This window comes from Ascaphus truei, chromosome 12 (assembly GCF_040206685.1).
Source record: "Ascaphus truei isolate aAscTru1 chromosome 12, aAscTru1.hap1, whole genome shotgun sequence".
Taxonomy (NCBI): domain Eukaryota; kingdom Metazoa; phylum Chordata; class Amphibia; order Anura; family Ascaphidae; genus Ascaphus; species Ascaphus truei.
Window position 1 is genome coordinate 19,905,689 of NC_134494.1, and position 20,423 is coordinate 19,926,111.

At 38.9% G+C, this 20,423-nt stretch overlaps 1 protein-coding gene across 1 annotated transcript in view; it reads right to left on the minus strand.

The window, feature by feature from the left end:
- Positions 1-20,423, minus strand: part of LOC142463853 (uncharacterized) — a 36,721-nt gene that overhangs the window by 7,370 nt on the left and 8,928 nt on the right. Inside the window, exons 19-25 of the mRNA XM_075566666.1 lie at positions 19,843-20,082; positions 18,750-18,906; positions 16,240-16,368; positions 15,613-15,763; positions 14,974-15,014; positions 13,351-13,596; positions 855-12,584 (exon numbers count right to left, since the gene is read on the minus strand). Coding sequence (XP_075422781.1) covers positions 855-12,584; positions 13,351-13,596; positions 14,974-15,014; positions 15,613-15,763; positions 16,240-16,368; positions 18,750-18,906; positions 19,843-20,082 — 12,694 coding nt within the window. The remainder of the gene's footprint in view (positions 1-854; positions 12,585-13,350; positions 13,597-14,973; positions 15,015-15,612; positions 15,764-16,239; positions 16,369-18,749; positions 18,907-19,842; positions 20,083-20,423) is intronic.

Here is a 20,423-nt window from a genome sequence, read left to right on the forward strand (position 1 = left end):
TTCATCTCTAAGTGCCTAAATATCTAAAACAAAGTCTATATTGGATCAATAGAAGCCGTTGGGGTTTCATTAAAAGGTGTGATTACATACAGCAATAAGGATTGTAGGTGACTGAGAAGGAGAGATTTTATGGATCAATAGGAAGAGTTGTAACAGCTTAAAGTAGGGCAAGAAGAGAAATTAGAGGGATAATATAAGATGTCGTGGAATAAAGCTTAAGTCTCCCCTGATATCCAAGCAACATGTATTCTAAACTTGATTGTATTGTACAGTATATGTTACATAAAATATTTATCTATATATTTTAAATATACAGGTTTAATATTAATAAATATATAGTACTGTATTTGGGTATTTTCATACCCAGGTCTATATGAGCATTATAAGGTGTTTTTAGGGAAGCTAAGACCACGAATGGCTGTGTATTTCCAAGAAGGACATGTGTTGGCCGAAATATGTTATATGTAATAAACAAACAAAAACCTGGATATTGTATCATTCCTAGATAAAACAACAGAGGTTAAATACATAAATGCCGGTGCTCTAAATCCATGGTCTTTTCTGTAATTGTCCTGGACATGCAGAATGCAAAAGATGAAGGATGGGCACTTTCCGTTTTAACATTCAAAGACGAATTTGTCGCCAAACATGACCGACGTTTCAGCTGTCACAGCACCATGCCATTGTTCTGAGTAAAGGCTGTTCTAATAGCTGAAATGTCAGTCATGCTTCGCTGAATAGATCGTCTTTGAATTTAAAATCCCAAAATGCCATTCCTCCATTTTTCTGTATCACACGTAATATATAAACATAATCTCGTATGAATGTCACAATGGAAAAATGTTTTAACTCACCTGGAGTAAATAAGGTTTCATTTACTCTGCAGAAGCATGATGTTGAGCTGCTGATCATTGATTCCGTAGTTGGTGATATGGTATGTGAGGATGTTGACATGATGGTGGATCCAGATGTAGTGGTCTTTGTGCTCTCAGATGTGGAAATCGTTGTAGATAATGGTATAGTACTATCAGTAGATGATGTGAATGATGTAATGATTGGAGTGGTAGATATTGGAGAAGTAGTTGTTCCAGAAGTTGACGTAACTGTGACAATTGTGGAGGATGTGATAGTAGTAGAAAAGGTTGTTCCAGAAGTGGTGGTCAATGGATGGGAGGGAGATGTAATTGGAAGTCTGGTGGAAGGTGTTGGTGAAATAGGTGTTGTAGTTGATGTGGAAATTGAAGGAGTTCCTGGAGTTGTTGATACTGTTGGTAAAGAGTATATTTTCTGAGTTGTAGTTACAGTCACTGGCGTTTTTGATGGTATGATAGAGGTAGAAATGGTCTGTGTTGTTGTTGGTTCGCAATATTTAGAACAACACTCGATTCTCATCCTATAGTTATGACACTGTTTGAACCACCCTTTCTGATCTTTATTGTTACAAGCCAGTCCACTATTCAGGTCACATTTGTAAATTTGTATTTCATCTTCACTGCTTGAACCTGAAACTTCTATAGCTTCGCATTCAATTTTGTTTTCGATTTCCTTTTGCGTACAGATCTGATATCCTCTTGCTTTTATTCCTACCAGGCTTTCTGTCTCTCCTCCCCAATAGCCAAATGTAGGTTTATTGGTATCAAACCAGCTTGTCCAATGACATTGCATTTTATATGCACAACTTGTCGAAGAAGTAGTGGAGGGGGTAACTGGTGTAGAATGTGTGGTTGATAAGGAGGAATACGGTGCAGGAGTTATTGTTGTTTGTGATGGTTTGATAGAGGTAGAAATGGTCGGTGTTGTTGTTGGTTCACAATATTTAGAACAACACTCAATTCTCATCCTATAGTTAGAACACTTTTGGAACCATCCTTTCTGATCTTTATTGTTACAAACCAGTCCACTATTCAGGTCACATTTGTAAATTTCTCTTTGTTCTTCACTGCTTGAACCTGAATAATCTACAGCTTCGCATTCTATTTTGTTTTCGATTTCCTTTTGCGTACAGATCTGATACCCTCTTGCTTTTATTCCTACCAGGCTTTCTGTCTCTCCGCCCCAAAAGCCAAACGTAGGTTTATTGGTATCAAACCAGCTTGTCCAATGACATTGCATTTTATATGCACAGCTTGTCGAAGAAGTAGTGGAGGGGGTAACTGGTGTAGAATGTGTGGTTGATGAGGAGGAATATGGTGCAGGAGTTATTGTTGTTTGTGATGGTTTGATAGAGGTAGAAATGGTCGGTGGTGGTGTTGTTGGTTCACAATATTTAGAACAACACTCGATTCTCATCCTATAGTTATGACACTGTTTGAACCAGCCTTTCTGATCTTTATTGTTACAAGCCAGTCCACTATTCAGGTCACATTTGTAAGTCTGTATTTCTTCATCACTGCTTGAATCTGCAACTTCTACAGCTTCGCACTGTATTTTGTTTTCGATTTCCTTTTGCGTACAGATCTGATATCCTCTTGCTTTTATTGCTACCAGGCTTTCTGTCTCTCCACCCCAAAAGCCAAATGTAGGTTTATTGGTATCAAACCAGCTTGACCAATGACATTGCATTTTATATGCACAACTTGTTGAAGGAGTAGAAGAGGGGGTAACTGGTGTAGTTGGTGTGGTTGATGAGGGGGGATGTGGTCCAAAAGTTGATGTCTTTGTTGTGGATGGAGTACTTGTTGAAGAGCTTGAAGTTGATACTGTTGGTAGAGAGTGTATTTCTGGAGTTTTAGTTACAGTCTCTGGCATTTGTGATTGTGTGATAGAGGTAGAAATCGTTGATGTTGTTGAACTTAGTGAAGAAGTTGTGGAGAGGGTAACTGGTGTAGTTGATGTTGGGGGTTGCGGTTCAGAAGCTGATGACACTGATGTGAATGGAATACTTGTTGAAGGGGTTGTAGTTGATTCTGTTGGTACAGACTGTATTTCTGGAGTTGTAGTTACAGTCTCTGGCGTTTGTGATTGTGTGATAGAGGTAGAAATCGTTGATGTTGTTGAACTTGGTGAAGAAGTAGTGAAGAGGGTAACCTGTGTAGTTGGTGTGGTTGATGTTGGGGGTTGCGGTTCAGAAGTTGATGTCACTGATGTGGATGGAGTACTTGTTGAAGGGCTTGTGGTTGATTCTGTTGGTACAGACTGTATTTCTGGAGTTGTAGTTACAGTCTCTGGTGTTTGTGATTGTGTGATAAAGGTAGAAATTGTTGATGTTGTTGAACTTGGTGAAGAAGTAGTGATGAGGGTAACTTCTGTAGTTGGTGTGGTTGATGTTGGGGGTTGCAGTTCAGAAGTTGATGTCACTGATGTGGATGGAGTACTTGTTGAAGGGCTTGTGGTTGATTCTGTTGGTACAGACTGTATTTCTGGAGTTGTAGTTGCAGTCTCTGGTGTTTGTGATTGTGTGATAGAGGTAGAAATTGTTGATGTTGTTGTTGAACTTGTTAAAGAAGTAGTGGAGGGGGTAACTGGTGTAGTTGGTGTGGTTGATGTTGCGGGATGTGGTTCAGAAGTTGATACTGTTGGTAAAGAGTATATTTTCTGAGTTGTAGTTACAGTCACTGGCGTTTTTGATGGTATGATAGAGGTAGAAATGGTCGGTGTTGTTGTTGGTTCACAATATTTAGAACAACACTCGATTCTAATCCTATAGTTAGAACACTTTTGTAACCAACCTTTCTGGTCTTTATTGTTACAGACCAGTCCACTATCCAGGTCACATTTGTAAATTTGTTTTTGTTCTTCACTGCTTGAACCTTGATATTCTACAGCTTCGCACTGTATTTTATTTTCAATTTCCTTTTGCGTACAGATCTGATATCCTCTTGCTTTGATTGCTCGCAGGCTTTCTTCCTCGACACCCCAATAGCCAAATGTTGGTTTATGGGTATCAAACCAGCTTGTCCAATGACATTGCATCTTATATGCACAACTTGTTGAAGAAGTAGTGGAGGGGGTAATTGGTGTAGAATGTGTGGTTGATGAGGAGGAATATGGTGCAGGAGTTATTGTTGTTTGTGCTGGTTTGATAGAGGTAGAAATAGTCGGTGTAGTTGTTGTTGGTTCACAATATTTAGAACAACACTCGATTCTCATCCTATAGTTAGAACACTGTTTGAACCACCCTTTCTGATCTTTATTGTTACAAACCAATCCACTATTCAGGTCACATTTGTAAATTTGTATTTCTTCATCACTGCTGGAACCTGAAACTTCTTCTACAGCTTCGCACTGTATTTTGTTTTCAATTTCCTTTTGTGTACAGATCTGATATCCTCTTAATTTGACTGCTTTCAGGCTTTCTTCCTCTACACCCCAAAAGCCAAACGTAGGTTTATGGGTATCAAACCAGCTTGTCCAATGACATTGCATTTTATATGCACAACTTGTTGAAGAAGTAGTAGAGGGGGTAACTGGTGTAGTTGGGGTGGTTGATGAAGGGGGATGCGGTCCAAAAGTTGATGTCTTTGTTGTGGATGGAGTACTTGTTGAAGAGCTTGAAGTTGATACTGTTGGTAGAGAGTGTATTTCTGGAGTTTTAGTAACAGTCTCTGGCGTGTGTGATGGTGTGATAGAGGTAGAAATCGTTGATGTTGTTGAACTTTTTGAAGAAGTAGTGGAGAGGGTAACTGGGGTAGTTGGGGTGGTTGATGAAGGGGGTTGCGGTTCAGAAGTTGATGTCACTGATGTGGATGGAGTACTTGTTGAAGAGCTTGAAGTTGATACTGTTGGTAGAGAGTATATTTCTGGAGTTTTAGTTACAGTCTCTAGCGTTTGTGATTGTGTGATAGAGGTAGAAATCGTTGATGTTGTGGCTGAACTTGTTAAAGAAGTAGTGGAGGGGGTAACTGGAGTAGTTTGTGTGGTTGATGTGGGGGTGTGTGGTGCAGAAGTTGATACTGTTGGTAAAGAGTATATTTTCTGAGTTGTAGTTACAGTCACTGGCGTTTTTGATGGTATGATAGAGGTAGAAATGGTCTGTGTTGTTGTTGGTTCACAATATTTAGAACAACACTCGATTCTCATCCTATAGTTATGACACTGTTTGAACCACCCTTTCTGATCTTTATTGTTACAAGCCAGTCCACTATTCAGGTCACATTTGTAAATTTGTATTTCCTCTTCACTGCTTGAACCTGAAACTTCTACAGCTTCGCACTGTATTTTGTTTTCAATTTCCTTTTGCGTACAGATCTGATATCCTCTCGCTTTTATTCCTACAAGGCTTTCTGTCTCTCCTCCCCAATAGCCAAATGTAGGTTTATTGGTATCAAACCAGTTTGTCCAATGACATTGCATTTTATATGCACAACTTGTCGAAGAAGTAGTGGAGGGGGTAACTGGTGTAGAATGTGTGGTTGATGAGGAGGAATACGGTGCAGGAGTTATTGTTGTTTGTGATGGTTTGATAGAGGTAGAAATGGTCGGTGGTAGTGTTGTTGGTTCACAATATTTAGAACAACACTCGATTCTCATCCTATAGTTAGAACACTGTTTGAACCATCCTTTCTGATCTTTATTGTTACATACCAGTCCACTATTCAGGTCACATTTGTAAATTTGTATTTCTTCATCACTGCTCGAACCTGAAGCTTCTACAGCTTCGCACTGTATTTTGTTTTCAATTTCCTTTTGTGTACAGATTTGATATCCTCTTAATTTGATTGCTTTCAGGCTTTCTTCCTCTACACCCCAAAAGCCAAACGTAGGTTTATGGGTATCAAACCAGCTTGTCCAATGGCATTGCATTTTATATGCACAACTTGTTGAAGAAGTAGTAGAGGGGGTAACTGGTGTAGTTGGTGTGGTTGATGAGGGGGGATGCGGTCCAAAAGTTGATGTCTTTGTTGTGGATGAAGTACTTGTTGAAGAGCTTGAAGTTGATACTGTTGGTAGAGAGTGTATTTCTGGAGTTTTAGTTACAGTCTCTGGCGTTTGTGATTGTGTGATAGAGGTAGAAATCGTTGATGTTGAACTTGGTGAAGAAGTAGTGATGAGGGTAACTTCTGTAGTTGGTGTGGTTGATATTGGTGGTTGCGGTTCAGAAGTTGATGTCACTGATGTGGATGGAGTACTTGTTGAAGGGCTTGTGGTTGATTCTGTTGGTACAGACTGTATTTCTGGAGTTGTAGTTACAGTCTCTGGTGTTTGTGATTGTGTGATAGAGGTAGAAATCGTTGATGTTGTTGAACTTGGTGAAGAAGTAGTGATGAGGGTAACTTCTGTAGTTGGTGTGGTTGATATTGGTGGTTGCGGTTCAGAAGTTGATGTCACTGATGTGGATGGAGTACTTGTTGTAGGGCTTGCGGTTGATTCTGTTGGTACAGACTGTATTTCTGGAGTTGTAGTTACAGTCTCTGGTGTTTGTGATTGTGTGATAGAGGTAGAAATCGTTGATGTTGTTGAACTTGGTGAAGAAGTAGTGATGAGGGTAACTTCTGTAGTTGGTGTGGTTGATACTGGTGGTTGCGGTTCAGAAGTTGATGTCACTGATGTGGGTGGAGTACTTGTTGGAGGGCTTGTGGTTGATTCTGTTGGTACAGACTGTATTTCTGGAGTTGTAGTTACAGTCTCTGGTGTTTGTGATTGTGTGATAGAGGTAGAAATCATTGATGTTGTTGAACTTGGTGAAGAAGTAGTGATGAGGGTAACTTCTGTAGTTGGTGTGGTTGATATTGATGGTTGCGGTTCAGAAGTTGATGTCACTGATGTGGATGGAGTACTTGTTGAAGGGCTTGTAGTTGATTCTGTTGGTACAGACTGTATTTCTGGAGTTGTAGTTACAGACTCTGGTGTTTGTGATTGTGTGATAGAGGTAGAAATTGTTGATGTTGTTGTTGAACTTGTTAAAGAAGTAGTGGAAAGGGTAACTGGTGTAGTTGGTGTGGTTGATGTTGCGGGATGTGGTTCAGAAGTTGATACTGTTGGTAAAGAGTATATTTTCTGAGTTGTAGTTACAGTCACTGGCGTTTTTGATGGTATGATAGAGGTAGAAATGGTCGGTGTTGTTGTTGGTTCACAATATTTAGAACAACACTCGATTCTAATCCTATAGTTAGAACACTTTTGTAACCAACCTTTCTGGTCTTTATTGTTACAGACCAGTCCACTATCCAGGTCACATTTGTAAATTTGTTTTTGTTCTTCACTGCTTGAACCTTGATATTCTACAGCTTCGCACTGTATTTTATTTTCAATTTCCTTTTGCGTACAGATCTGATACCCTCTTGCTTTGATTGCTCTCAGGCTTTCTTCCTCGACACCCCAATAGCCAAATGTTGGTTTATGGGTATCAAACCAGCTCGTCCAATGACATTGCATCTTATATACACAACTTGTTGAAGAAGTAGTGGAGGGGGTAATTGGTGTAGAATGTGTGGTTGATGAGGAGGAATATGGTGCAGGAGTTATTGTTGTTTGCGATGGTTTGATAGAGGTAGAAATGGTCGGTGTTGTTGTTGTTGGTTCACAATATTTAGAACAACACTCGATTCTCATCCTATAGTTATGACACTGTTTGAACCACCCTTTCTGATCTTTATTGTTACAAGCCAGTCCACTATTCAGGTCACATTTGTAAATTTGTATTTCCTCTTCACTGCTTGAACCTGAAACTTCTACAGCTTCGCACTGTATTTTGTTTTCAATTTCCTTTTGCGTACAGATCTGATATCCTCTTGCTTTTATTCCTACCAGGCTTTCTGTCTCTCCTCCCCAATAGCCAAATGTAGGTTTATTGGTATCAAACCAGTTTGTCCAATGACATTGCATTTTATATGCACAACTTGTCGAAGAAGTAGTGGAGGGGGTAATTGGTGTAGAATGTGTGGTTGATGAGGAGGAATATGGTGCAGGAGTTATTGTTGTTTGTGATGGTTTGATAGAGGTAGAAATGGTCGGTGGTAGTGTTGTTGGTTCACAATATTTAGAACAACACTCGATTCTCATCCTATAGTTAGAGCACTGTTTGATCCACCCTTTCTGATCTTTATTGTTACATACCAGTCCACTATTCAGGTCACATTTGTAAATTTGTATTTCTTCATCACTGCTCGAACCTGAAGCTTCTACAGCTTCGCACTGTATTTTGTTTTCAATTTCCTTTTGTGTACAGATTTGATATCCTCTTAATTTGATTGCTTTCAGACTTTCTTCCTCTACACCCCAAAAGCCAAATGTAGGTTTATGGGTATCAAACCAGCTTGTCCAATGGCATTGCATTTTATATGCACAACTTGTTGAAGAAGTAGTAGAGGGGGTAACTGGTGTAGTTGGTGTGGTTGATGAGGGGGGATGAGGTCCAAAAGTTGATGTCTTTGTTGTGGATGGAGTACTTGTTGAAGAGCTTGAAGTTGATACTGTTGGTAGAGAGTGTATTTCTGGAGTTTTAGTTACAGTCTCTGGCGTTTGTGATTGTGTGATAGAGGTAGAAATCGTTGATGTTGTTGAACTTAGTGAAGAAGTTGTTGAGAGGGTAACTGGGGCAGTTGATGTTGGTGGTTGCGTTTCAGAAGTTGAAGTCACTAATGTGGATGGAGTACTTGTTGAAGGGCTTGTAGTTGATTCTGTTGGTACAGACTGTATTTCTGGAGTTGTAGTTACAGTCTCTGGCGTTTGTGATTGTGTGATAGAGGTAGAAATCGTTGATGTTGTTGAACTTGGTGAAGAAGTAGTGAAGAGGGTAACTTGTGTTATTTGTGTGGTTGATGTTGGGGATTGCGGTTCAGAAGTTGATGTCACTGATGTGGATGGAGTACTTGTTGAAGGGCTTGTAGTTGATTCTGTTGTTACAGAGTGTATTTCTGGAGTTGTAGTTACAGTCTCTGGCATTTGTGATTGTGTGATAGAGGTAGAAATCGTTGATGTTGTTGTTAAACTTGTTAAAGAAGTAGTGGAGGGGGTAACTGGTGTAGTTGGTGTAGTTGATGTTGGGGTGTGTGGTGCAGAAGTTGATTCTGTTGGTAAAGAGTATATTTTCTGAGTTGTAGTTACAGTCACTGGCGTTTTTGATGGTACGATAGAGGTAGAAATTGTCTTTGTTGTTGTTGATTCACAATATTTAGAACAACACTCGATTCTCATCCTATAGTTATGACACTGTTTGAACCACCCTTTCTGATCTTTATTGTTACAAGCCAGTCCACTATTCAGGTCACATTTGTAAATTTGTATTTCCTCTTCACTGCTTGAACCTGAAACTTCTACAGCTTCGCACTGTATTTTGTTTTCAATTTCCTTTTGCGTACAGATCTGATATCCTCTTGCTTTTATTCCTACCAGGCTTTCTGTCTCTCCACCCCAATAGCCAAATGTAGGTTTATTTGTATCAAACCAGCTTGTCCAATGACATTGCATTTTATATGCACAACTTGTTGAAGAAGTAGTGGAGGGGGTAACTGGTGTAGAATGTGTGGTTGATGAGAAGGAATACGGTGCACGAGTTATTGTTGTTTGTGCTGGTTTGATAGAGGTAGAAATAGTCGGTGGTAGTGTTGTTGGTTCACAATATTTAGAACAACACTCGATTCTCATCCTATAGTTATGACACTGTTTAAACCAGCCTTTCTGATCTTTATTGTTACAAACCAGTCCACTATTCAGGTCACACTTGTAAATTTGTATTTCTTCATCACTGCTCGAACCTGAAAATTCTACAGCTGCACACTGTATTTTGTTTTCGATTTCCTTTTGCGTACAGATCTGATATCCTTTTGCTTTTATTCCTACCAGGCTTTCTGTCTCTCCTCCCGAAAAGCCAAACGTAGGTGCATGGGTATCAAACCAGCTTGTCCAATGACATTGCATTTTATATGCACAACTTGTTGAAGAAGTAGTAGAGGGGGTGACTGGTGTAGTTGGTGTGGTTGATGAGGAAGGGAGCGTTGTCACTGTTGCAGATGGAGTAGTAGTTGATACTGTTGGTAGAGAGTATATTTTTGGAGTCGGCTTTGTAACCTCTGGCATTTGTGATGATGTGATAGAGGTAGAAATGTCTGATGTTGTTGTTGAACTTGGTGAAGAAGTAGTGATGAGGGTAACTTCTGTAGTTGGTGTGGTTGATATTGGTGGTTGCGGTTCAGAAGTTGATGTCACTGATGTGGATGGAGTACTTGTTGAAGGGCTTGTGGTTGATTCTGTTGGTACAGACTGTATTTCTGGAGTTGTAGTTACAGTCTCTGGTGTTTGTGATTGTGTGATAAAGGTAGAAATTGTTGATGTTGTTGAACTTGGTGAAGAAGTAGTGATGAGGGTAACTTCTGTAGTTGGTGTGGTTGATATTGGTGGTTGCGGTTCAGAAGTTGATGTCACTGATGTGGATGGAGTACTTGTTGAAGGGCTTGTAGTTGATTCTGTTGGTACAGACTGTATTTCTGGAGTTGTAGTTACAGTCTCTGTCATTACTGATGGTGTGATTGAAGTAGAAATCTCTGATGTTATTGTTGAACTTGTTAAAGAAGTAGTGGAGGGGGTAACTGGTGTAGTTGGTGTAGTTGATGTTGGGGTGTGTGGTGCAGAAGTTGATACTGTTGGTAAAGAGTATATTTTCTGAGTTGTAGTTACAGTCACTGGCGTTTTTGATGGTACGATAGAGGTAGAAATTGTCTTTGTTGTTGTTGATTCACAATATTTAGAACAACACTCGATTCTCATCCTATAGTTATGACACTGTTTGAACCACCCTTTCTGATCTTTATTGTTACAAGCCAGTCCACTATTCAGGTCACATTTGTAAATTTGTATTTCCTCTTCACTGCTTGAACCTGAAACTTCTACAGCTTCGCACTGTATTTTATTTTCAATTTCCTTTTGCGTACAGATCTGATATCCTCTTGCTTTTATTCCTACCAGGCTTTCTGTCTCTCCACCCCAATAGCCAAATGTAGGTTTATTTGTATCAAACCAGCTTGTCCAATGACATTGCATTTTATATGCACAACTTGTTGAAGAAGTAGTGGAGGGGGTAACTGGTGTAGAATGTGTGGTTGATGAGAAGGAATACGGTGCACGAGTTATTGTTGTTTGTGCTGGTTTGATAGAGGTAGAAATGGTCGGTGGTAGTGTTGTTGGTTCACAATATTTAGAACAACACTCGATTCTCATCCTATAGTTATGACACTGTTTAAACCAGCCTTTCTGATCTTTATTGTTACAAACCAGTCCACTATTCAGGTCACACTTGTAAATTTGTATTTCTTCATCACTGCTCGAACCTGAAAATTCTACAGCTGCACACTGTATTTTGTTTTCGATTTCCTTTTGCGTACAGATCTGATATCCTTTTGCTTTTATTCCTACCAGGCTTTCTGTCTCTCCTCCCGAAAAGCCAAACGTAGGTGCATGGGTATCAAACCAGCTTGTCCAATGACATTGCATTTTATATGCACAACTTGTTGAAGAAGTAGTAGAGGGGGTGACTGGTGTAGTTGGTGTGGTTGATGAGGAAGGGAGCGTTGTCACTGTTGCAGATGGAGTAGTAGTTGATACTGTTGGTAGAGAGTATATTTTTGGAGTCGGCTTTGTAACCTCTGGCATTTGTGATGATGTGATAGAGGTAGAAATGTCTGATGTTGTTGTTGAACTTGGTGAAGAAGTAGTGATGAGGGTAACTTCTGTAGTTGGTGTGGTTGATATTGGTGGTTGCGGTTCAGAAGTTGATGTCACTGATGTGGATGGAGTACTTGTTGAAGGGCTTGTGGTTGATTCTGTTGGTACAGACTGTATTTCTGGAGTTGTAGTTACAGTCTCTGGTGTTTGTGATTGTGTGATAAAGGTAGAAATTGTTGATGTTGTTGAACTTGGTGAAGAAGTAGTGATGAGGGTAACTTCTGTAGTTGGTGTGGTTGATATTGGTGGTTGCGGTTCAGAAGTTGATGTCACTGATGTGGATGGAGTACTTGTTGAAGGGCTTGTAGTTGATTCTGTTGGTACAGACTGTATTTCTGGAGTTGTAGTTACAGTCTCTGTCATTACTGATGGTGTGATTGAAGTAGAAATCTCTGATGTTATTGTTGAACTTGTTGAAGAATTAGTGGATGTCGAACCTGGTGTAGTTGGTGGGGTTGATGTGGGGAGGTACGGTTCAGAAGTTGATGTCACTGATGTGGATGCAGTACTTGTTGACGGGCTTGTAGTTGATTCTGTTGGTACAGAGTGTATTTCTGGAGTTGTAGTTACAGTCTCTGGCGTTACTGATGGTGTGATTGTAGATATAGTGATTGACAATGTGGTGGGAGTGTTTGATAATGACGTTGAAGGAGTTGCTGAAGTCGGAGTAGCTTGTATCTCTGTTGTTGTGCATTCCTTATGTGAGTGACAGCATTCAATCTTTATCTGATAATTGTAACAGATTGGAAAGTTATTGCTGTTGTGACAAATTAGACCGATATCTTTGCTGCATGTTACATCTTGGTCTAAATCTTCAAATTTTTCATCAGGAAATTCCTTTGCTCTGCACTGTACAGTTCGAGGAGTATCACAAACGGTATATCCATTTTTCCTGATATTTTCAAAGGTTTCAAAATCCCCTTTGTCATTTCCAAATTTTGGATAGCTCACATCATACCAATCGGACCAAACACACTCTGCACACACTGAAAAATAAAGAGAATTGTTTGAGTTGTTCAATAAATATTCAGTTTTCTTAAGTGAGTTAGTTCATTCTAGTTTACCTGTCTCCGATTTTTTTATCTGTGTATAAATGAGTCATTTAAAAAAAATGGTAAATTCACAACAGACATACAGTATAATGAATACATGAAAAGATCTGAGAATTTGAGATGTATAACCTGTTTATTTTATGTTCACCAAGCCTCTATGGGTATATATTAGTACATCAACTATGATTTCAATATCATTATGTTTGTCACTAATAAAAATACTTCCCACTGTATTTTCTTTCATTTTCTGATAATCAAAAGCAAACAATGTCAGTGGTGCTTAAAGTAAGTTATGAAGGTAAGCTAGCAGAAGTATTGTATGTATGTATCCGTTTCATTCTGTTCTTTTTATGGTTCTGTTCTTTAAACTGAGACTTTAGATTTCATGCAAAAAACTGCGATATTGCTTGGAAACCCATCTCGGTGTGTTCATTAAACAGTTATATACAGTATCCCTCTCTCTTTCTCGGTCTCTCAATAAGTATGATGAGAACTCCCAAATCTATACTTCTCCAGGATCAATTCTCTATGCTATTTCAGAGACACTGAAAAGGTGATTCTCTTTTTCATTGCAGTCTGTCTTTTTGCACTCTCGTATATAAATGACATTTGCAGTTTTTGCAGAAGAATGCGCCTCATCTAATTGATATTTCTATATCTTTTATAACACGTTTTAGGGAAAAGCAGATATTTACTGTACCTGATGTGACTGTTGCACTGGTTTGAGTGCTGATGGGGGAAGTTATGGGCACTGTAACAGGCGGGCTGGTAAAGAAGCTGAATGTTGTGGAAGGAATTGTCGTAGGACTTTTTGTTGAACAATCCGTGATTATTCTCGCAATGTGTGCATAATTGCAGTATGCTTTGATACAGCCTCCAATACCATCAGTGGTAGTATAAATTGTTTCCCTGTTCTTATACATCTTCTTGTTATAAAGGCAACAGTCTGCAGAAGAATGGAGATGTTAGTGACCAATATACTAATTACCAGCTGCTTTTTTTATATACGTACTGTAGCTTAAGAGATGGAAACTAAGATGGTGGTGATATAACCCCTGACAATAGTGGCTTCCTCTTGACCCACATAAACATTTCCCATTATCTATAGTGCTGTGGCATACATTCAGAATAACATTTGTTAAGGCTCTAACTGTCACCCTTGTTTGTGGTCTACAGATGTTCCAGTCGTTACTGCTTTTGCTATAGCAGGATTAGTTCTCAAAATTACACGGTTTTGCAACACACAGCTACATTGAATTGAATTGCAAATCGCACAATAACGCTCAGCGACTTGTGTCGGCAGTAACTCATTATCGCGATAGCGAGAGTAATAAAGGCTACTACAGTACATCTGTATCTCTTATAGACTTCCGTCAAACTGGCTACTGATTTAAAGACAACTGTCTACACTGCAACTCACATCATTCCAACATTTATGGGAGATAAAGTGGCTCAAGTTAAAAGATAACCCGAGCGTATAAAATAACAGCATGATAACGCATTATCGTGCAATAATGGGCATCAGAACTTCTGCTACCTCTGTAGTACTCATGCAGAACATTCAATTAGTTAATGGACACTCTAATAGTCAATGTTCTAATCTCAGTACAATTAAACTTCCAGTTGGAAAACATAGCCAGAAAAGCAAAGCAGTGAGTTGGCAAATGCAGAACATTGCTGCTTTCTAACTGCCCTGCAGTCCATGTGGATTTTCAATTTGTTTCCTTGTCAAATTTCCGAAATAAAGGAATAAACCCTGAGACCCATGTTATCATTCACATGTATCGTACACAATAGAAGGTATAAGATCTGAGTAAGTCATACATTACATGACGTTCACATGTAAGGAGGGACACTACTCCCCAGAGCATCTTCTTGAATGAATGTATTAAAACGAACACCTACTAAACTCAGAATATAATTAGGGAAATGGGGTTTAAGATAGATAGTGATGAGTAAGTGAATTCCTTGGAGACTCGTGAATGGGAAATTCACGAATGGTAGAGAACACACAAAGCCACAGTGAGTTTTCTGGTTCCCTGAATGGATTTTTTGGATGTTTGCAAACTTGGTGTACTAATAAGGAAAAGTCGTGCTAAAGCACTGTGCAAGGTTGACCATCATGACCATTATGATTATCACCACCCAATTGAGTAACCCTCACAGGCATTTGTATGGGTTCTATTCAATTACTTATTGCACTTTGAGAACAGCAAAGAAATATGTACACCAATGTACAGTATACTAGGAATCATCCACACATCTATGTATAGAGTTTGAAAAGAAGTATAGTATCATATCCAGAACTGTTGTGATCTCTTACCTGTAAGGGTTTTGCATGTCATGCCCTCTTTGGTGCAAGTGCTAAAAAAAATCAAAAAAATAACGTGTATGGATATAAATCATTTTAAATTTATATTTGTAGATCTGAAACATCAACATGTTCACCAATGGAAGAAGTAAAACTTAAATAAGGAAATACAATTCCAGAGGTTACCATCCGTGCTCCAAGTGAGACATTGTCAGAGCTCATGTCACGAATGTATCACAATGTTCGAAAAGATTATGCTATCTGTACGTTGCTAACATTACAGGTCTTACGAAAAACAAGATCGTAGCTAGATGATTATGAATAAAGAGGGATAGGGACTCATTTTTTTTTTTCAATCCAGAAAAAGGGATCTACAGTATTTGAAAAACAAGAAGAAAGGAATTTCACCACTTATTACAAAGACATTTCAGTCAGGTTAGTTAAAGTTCCCCTTAATCTTAGGTACCATTATAATGAAATAGAAAGAAAACATTTTCTACTTTGTGCTTCTAGTGTTATAAGGAAACCTTCATAAGAGTTGTGAAATTTGATGGGCCATGGGTTTAATTACTGGCTTTTGCTTAATGTGTTGTAGGAGGTCAAGTATGTATCTGCATCGTTATCATGATGCCCTGCAGAATCTTTTCTTACCACGTCCTACAAGAAGTAGTCTCTTCATTAGGCATCTCCTGTCCAGGCAAGTACATTTTGCCGGATCCATCATAACAGTTGCAAGCTGACACACACTGCATTGTGTCTTCATCAAGGAAAGGTCTGTTCACTGGGCAGTTAGGGTAGCAACCTGCATACAGAAGGCATAGAGTTGTACAAGTTATGTTTGTAGTACCACCAACCATTTGAATTAAAGCACACATGCAAAGTATTTGTTCTCTGATTATGAATGGCCGTGAAAATGAGATGGTAGAAGGACAACTACAGTACTACTGATTTCCATTCTTATATAGATCAGATTAAGAATAAGGACCATAAGAAAGCTACTGTCAAAAGAGTTCTCCCAAGCCTTTTTATAGGATGTTCTTTTAAGGGATTTAATGAATATTCATCTTATGTCGTAATGCCTTTTGGCCAACAATACAATTGTTCGTAGATGTAAGAGAGTGTACAGAAATGGTAAATCCTCACAAACCTCTTCTCCATATGCCCATGTATTAATCTATACATACATTAGAATTCAACAGTAATGCTTGCACAGCATGGTCAGTGGCTAAGGTCTCGTCCTTGGTAATAGATGTATTTACAGTGGATCGCATTTATTACCTTCTAAGCCTGGAAGATTGTGGTAGCATGTTCCACTGGGGTTCTTGCAGGTCTTCATGCATGGAGCACCACATGCTTTGTAGTGCCACTCGCACTGTCCTTGACGGTTGTAGAAATCACAGAACACAGCTGTTTTGAGAAGGAGATTAAACTGAATATTAAAAGTGTTAAAGAACATATAACAGAGAACATTCAAATATGGTTTCCTCATAGCATTACAAGGAGTAGCTCAGTGGTAACGTCACTCACTTTGAAATTGGGGAACCTGGTTTGAAAACCAGTGTCACCTCTACTTGTGACCTTGGACAAGTCACTCTACAGAGAAGTACGGTGTACACTGACAGCGCAACATAAGATAAGAATATTATGATTGCATTATTAAATCTTTCAAGAATATGAGTATATATATATATATAGCAAAGTTTTTTTTTTTTGTATCCCCCTGAGGAAGGTCCCATTCTGTAGGACCGAAACGTTGGGTTTCTGGATGTATTTTTGCTTTCACTAATACACTTTGATTTTCAACATTGAGTGCTGTCTCTTGTTTACCAATCCTTGGAACGGTAACGTATAACTACATTCTCTATATGGGACGTGCACCTGTGGCTTACCAGCACCTATTGGAGTGCCAACTGCCTTATCTGACTATATATATATATATATATATATATATACACACACAGCTGAACCCCGATATAACACGGTACTCGGGGTCCACATAATGAGACCGCGTTAGAACCGGGATCGCGTAAACAAAACACAGAGCCCCGCTGAGACCGCATTGTAGCGGATGGCACTATAACGGGGTTGAGCTCTATATACTGTATATATAAAATCAGAACAGGGCATGTACAAAACAAAATACAAAATAAGGGTAAAGGTAGGGTGCACTTCTATATGAAAAAAAGTGAACTCTATTGACTCAATGTTTCGGTACCCAATGGGACCTTTCTCATGACCCATTGGTTTTGCCATTTTTGGTTCTGGCTGTGCCTAAGGTTCTTTGCTTTTGGTTTTCTATTATGGGGAAAATGTGATGTCCTATTATGTACATTTGGAGCTTTTTCACATCCTATACAAGTATTTACTGTATGCCATTTACAAAACTATTTACAGAAAAATAATAATTGAGGGAGAATTGTTGACAAAACTGGAGATGAATGACTAATATTCTGGAGAGGTCTGAAATAGATCAGATAGTAGTGGTGTCTCTCTGCCTACCTACATAGAATATATATATATATATATATATATATATATGTATATATATTACACACATGTATATACGGATACAGAGTGAGAGGAGAGTAGCAGTTTTAACTGCATTGCTTGGGCGACGCCACTATACTGTTTAGTGTGGACATTCCTGTTGTGATACTAAAGGGTCCATTTAAGCGCCACGAGGCCACGAGTGCCAGCTCTTTGGATACCAGATACACCACCACTGAAGTGGACAACATCATCCCTCCCCTCTCTACTCCTGATGACATCTTATACTGATAAGTATCTGCCTTATACATCTTCAGCATAGCATCATTGCTCTGATTATACCCTGGCTGCATCTTCCCCTCCACACAGTTCCTGGAGGCTTACAGATTGTCTCAAATGAATGTTTTTTAAGAATTGAAGTGAGTGCATGTCCTGGCGGCCTCTCTGTAATGTTAATAAATTTGTGTTTTTTACAACAGTATTATGCTATGGAGCTGGCGCTTCTTTTTCTTTTGTTCATATATATATATATATATATATATATATACATATATACATATATATATATATTACACACACTTTGTAATGCATTGGTAGCCTCCAGCAGCAAGGCGGTTAAATAATTTTCTGCCATAGGGTTTCGTAAAAAGTAATTTTACTATACATAACCATAGATTTCTATGAATTGTCACTTATTTGTATTGCTAATGCTATACAGTATAATGTTGAGTTAACCCAATTTACCTATATGCAAATGAGATGAAGATCACTAACCATTTATAAATAAATAGGTCCCAGTGAATATGGCGGTAATTAGACTTTTCTATGACACAAGAGGGAAATGTTTTGTTTGCCTTCCTCTGGACCTACAGACCTATACCTACAGGATAAATATCTCACCCAATTTGAATTTAATAAATGTATTTTTTCTACCTCATCTGTGTATATACATCCCATTGAACATAATATTTGTGTGTTTTACTGCGTGCATTATAAATCACATTAAAATATCATTTATACATAAAAATTATATAAAAGGTTACATAAAAGAAAATGCAAGAGTGCTCTTCCATAAAATAGATTAGAGGAAAGACTCCAAAAACAAGGAAATCAAAGATTACAACGTATTTGGGATGAACATCAGTCAAGGTAACACATACTGTAGACAGTATAAAATATTTCTGTCCTGAGGTAGAACTGAACACAGCGAATGATACTACTTAAGTCTACTGCCGGCCTTTTCATTGACTGAGGTCTCTAGAGCTTCACATGCTTTTTCCCCCCCAGTAATTCATACTCACGGCACATGGTTGGAGTTCTCCAACTAACACAGACTCCGGCTTCACTACAGATCTTGGCGTATGAGGCTACTGCGGTACAGAAGCACTCGCAGTCTCCACCAGTGTCACAGGAGCAGGCATCATTAACACAAGCATCATAATATTTAACTGGGTCTACCTGCGAGTGGAGAAACATGGGGTTTGATTCCAATACAGTAGTTGTTAAATATGCCACATGGTAAACATCATTTGCGCACTGTAGATTCAACTGTGCGCATTTGGGATCTGATATAGTTAATACACAATACTAAAGAACTAAAGATGTAGATAACAGGTGCTCAGCACAAAGAAAAGCCCACACAGATAAACAAACAAAAAATGTGATAAGAATGAGAACAGAAAATTGTCAGATACAAGAAAATAAATGAAGGAAATAAATTGAGAAAAGAGGTTTGAATTTAACTATAGGGAGAAATTCTGGGAACGACAGGAAAGAATGTTGGAAGTTAGAGGAAAAGTGTTAGTATAAAAAGTAGACGATCAAAACGTATCTTGATTGTATAAAGAAATGTAAGGGGGACACACATTAATAGACAGATGCTGCAGGATGTGGTGATGTTGTGAATAACAAAATAGGTACAGATGTACCAGACTTTATTGCACTCGTTATGTTGCAGTAACGGGATAAATTCATGGCAGGGGTAATGGATAATCATGTTATAACATGTGCAATCACATCAGCTACATCTGTAGTCAGGCAAAATGTAAGGATAATTCAAGAGAAGCCAGTACAGTGAGTTAGTACAATGGGGACATATTGAAACCATCCATAGGGTATTTAGTACAGGCAGTCCTCGGTTATCCAACAGAATCCGTTCTGGAATTAGCGTTGGATAGTGAAACCATTGTAAAGTGAGTCCCATGTTAATCAGTGGCGGTGAGCATTGGATAACGCATTCAGGCGTCGAAAAACGGCCCATAGGGTTGCATTGCAAAGCATTGGATATGCCATTCATTGTAAAGTGAAAAGTTGGATAACGAGGACTACCTGTAGTTACATATCTATGCTTCCAGTTCTGTATGTGGCCCCATTTACATGGTGTAAATTACATACCAGAGGATGACAAGTAGAGAATGCATCACTAGTGATGATGCTGCACTGTCTCTGTGCCCATGCCTTCCTGTATGGGTTGGTAGAACAGGGATCCCGGACAGTCGCAGCATCTGGGCAGCTTGGGGAGAGTTTCCAGCTGTTACCAAATTCAATCACATCACCGACCACAGAGTGACTTCTGGTGGTAAAATCATTGACAGCATTTCCATCGTAGTTACCACAGAGCCCACAGATTTTACCCTACAAGGGGAAAAAAGGCAAAATATTAAATCTACCAGCACAGAAGTATTCCTCGTACTAGGAAACTGATATTGACAGGTCAGATAGTTCATTTTAGCCAAAAGAGCGCTATTTGTTTTTATTATTTTTCTGGAAATAGCTATTTCTCTCTTTGGGGGTCTATGCATCAACATAGAGAAAAGTGTGTTGGGAAGCACTGCTCTATTTTTTTGGGGGGGGGGCACAGGGAGATAAAATGACTTGCCCAAGGTGACGACACCAGGAATTGAACCAGGTTCCCCTGCAACAATATCAGTGTCAGTCAGTGTCTTTACTCACTGAGCCACATCTGTATCATAAAA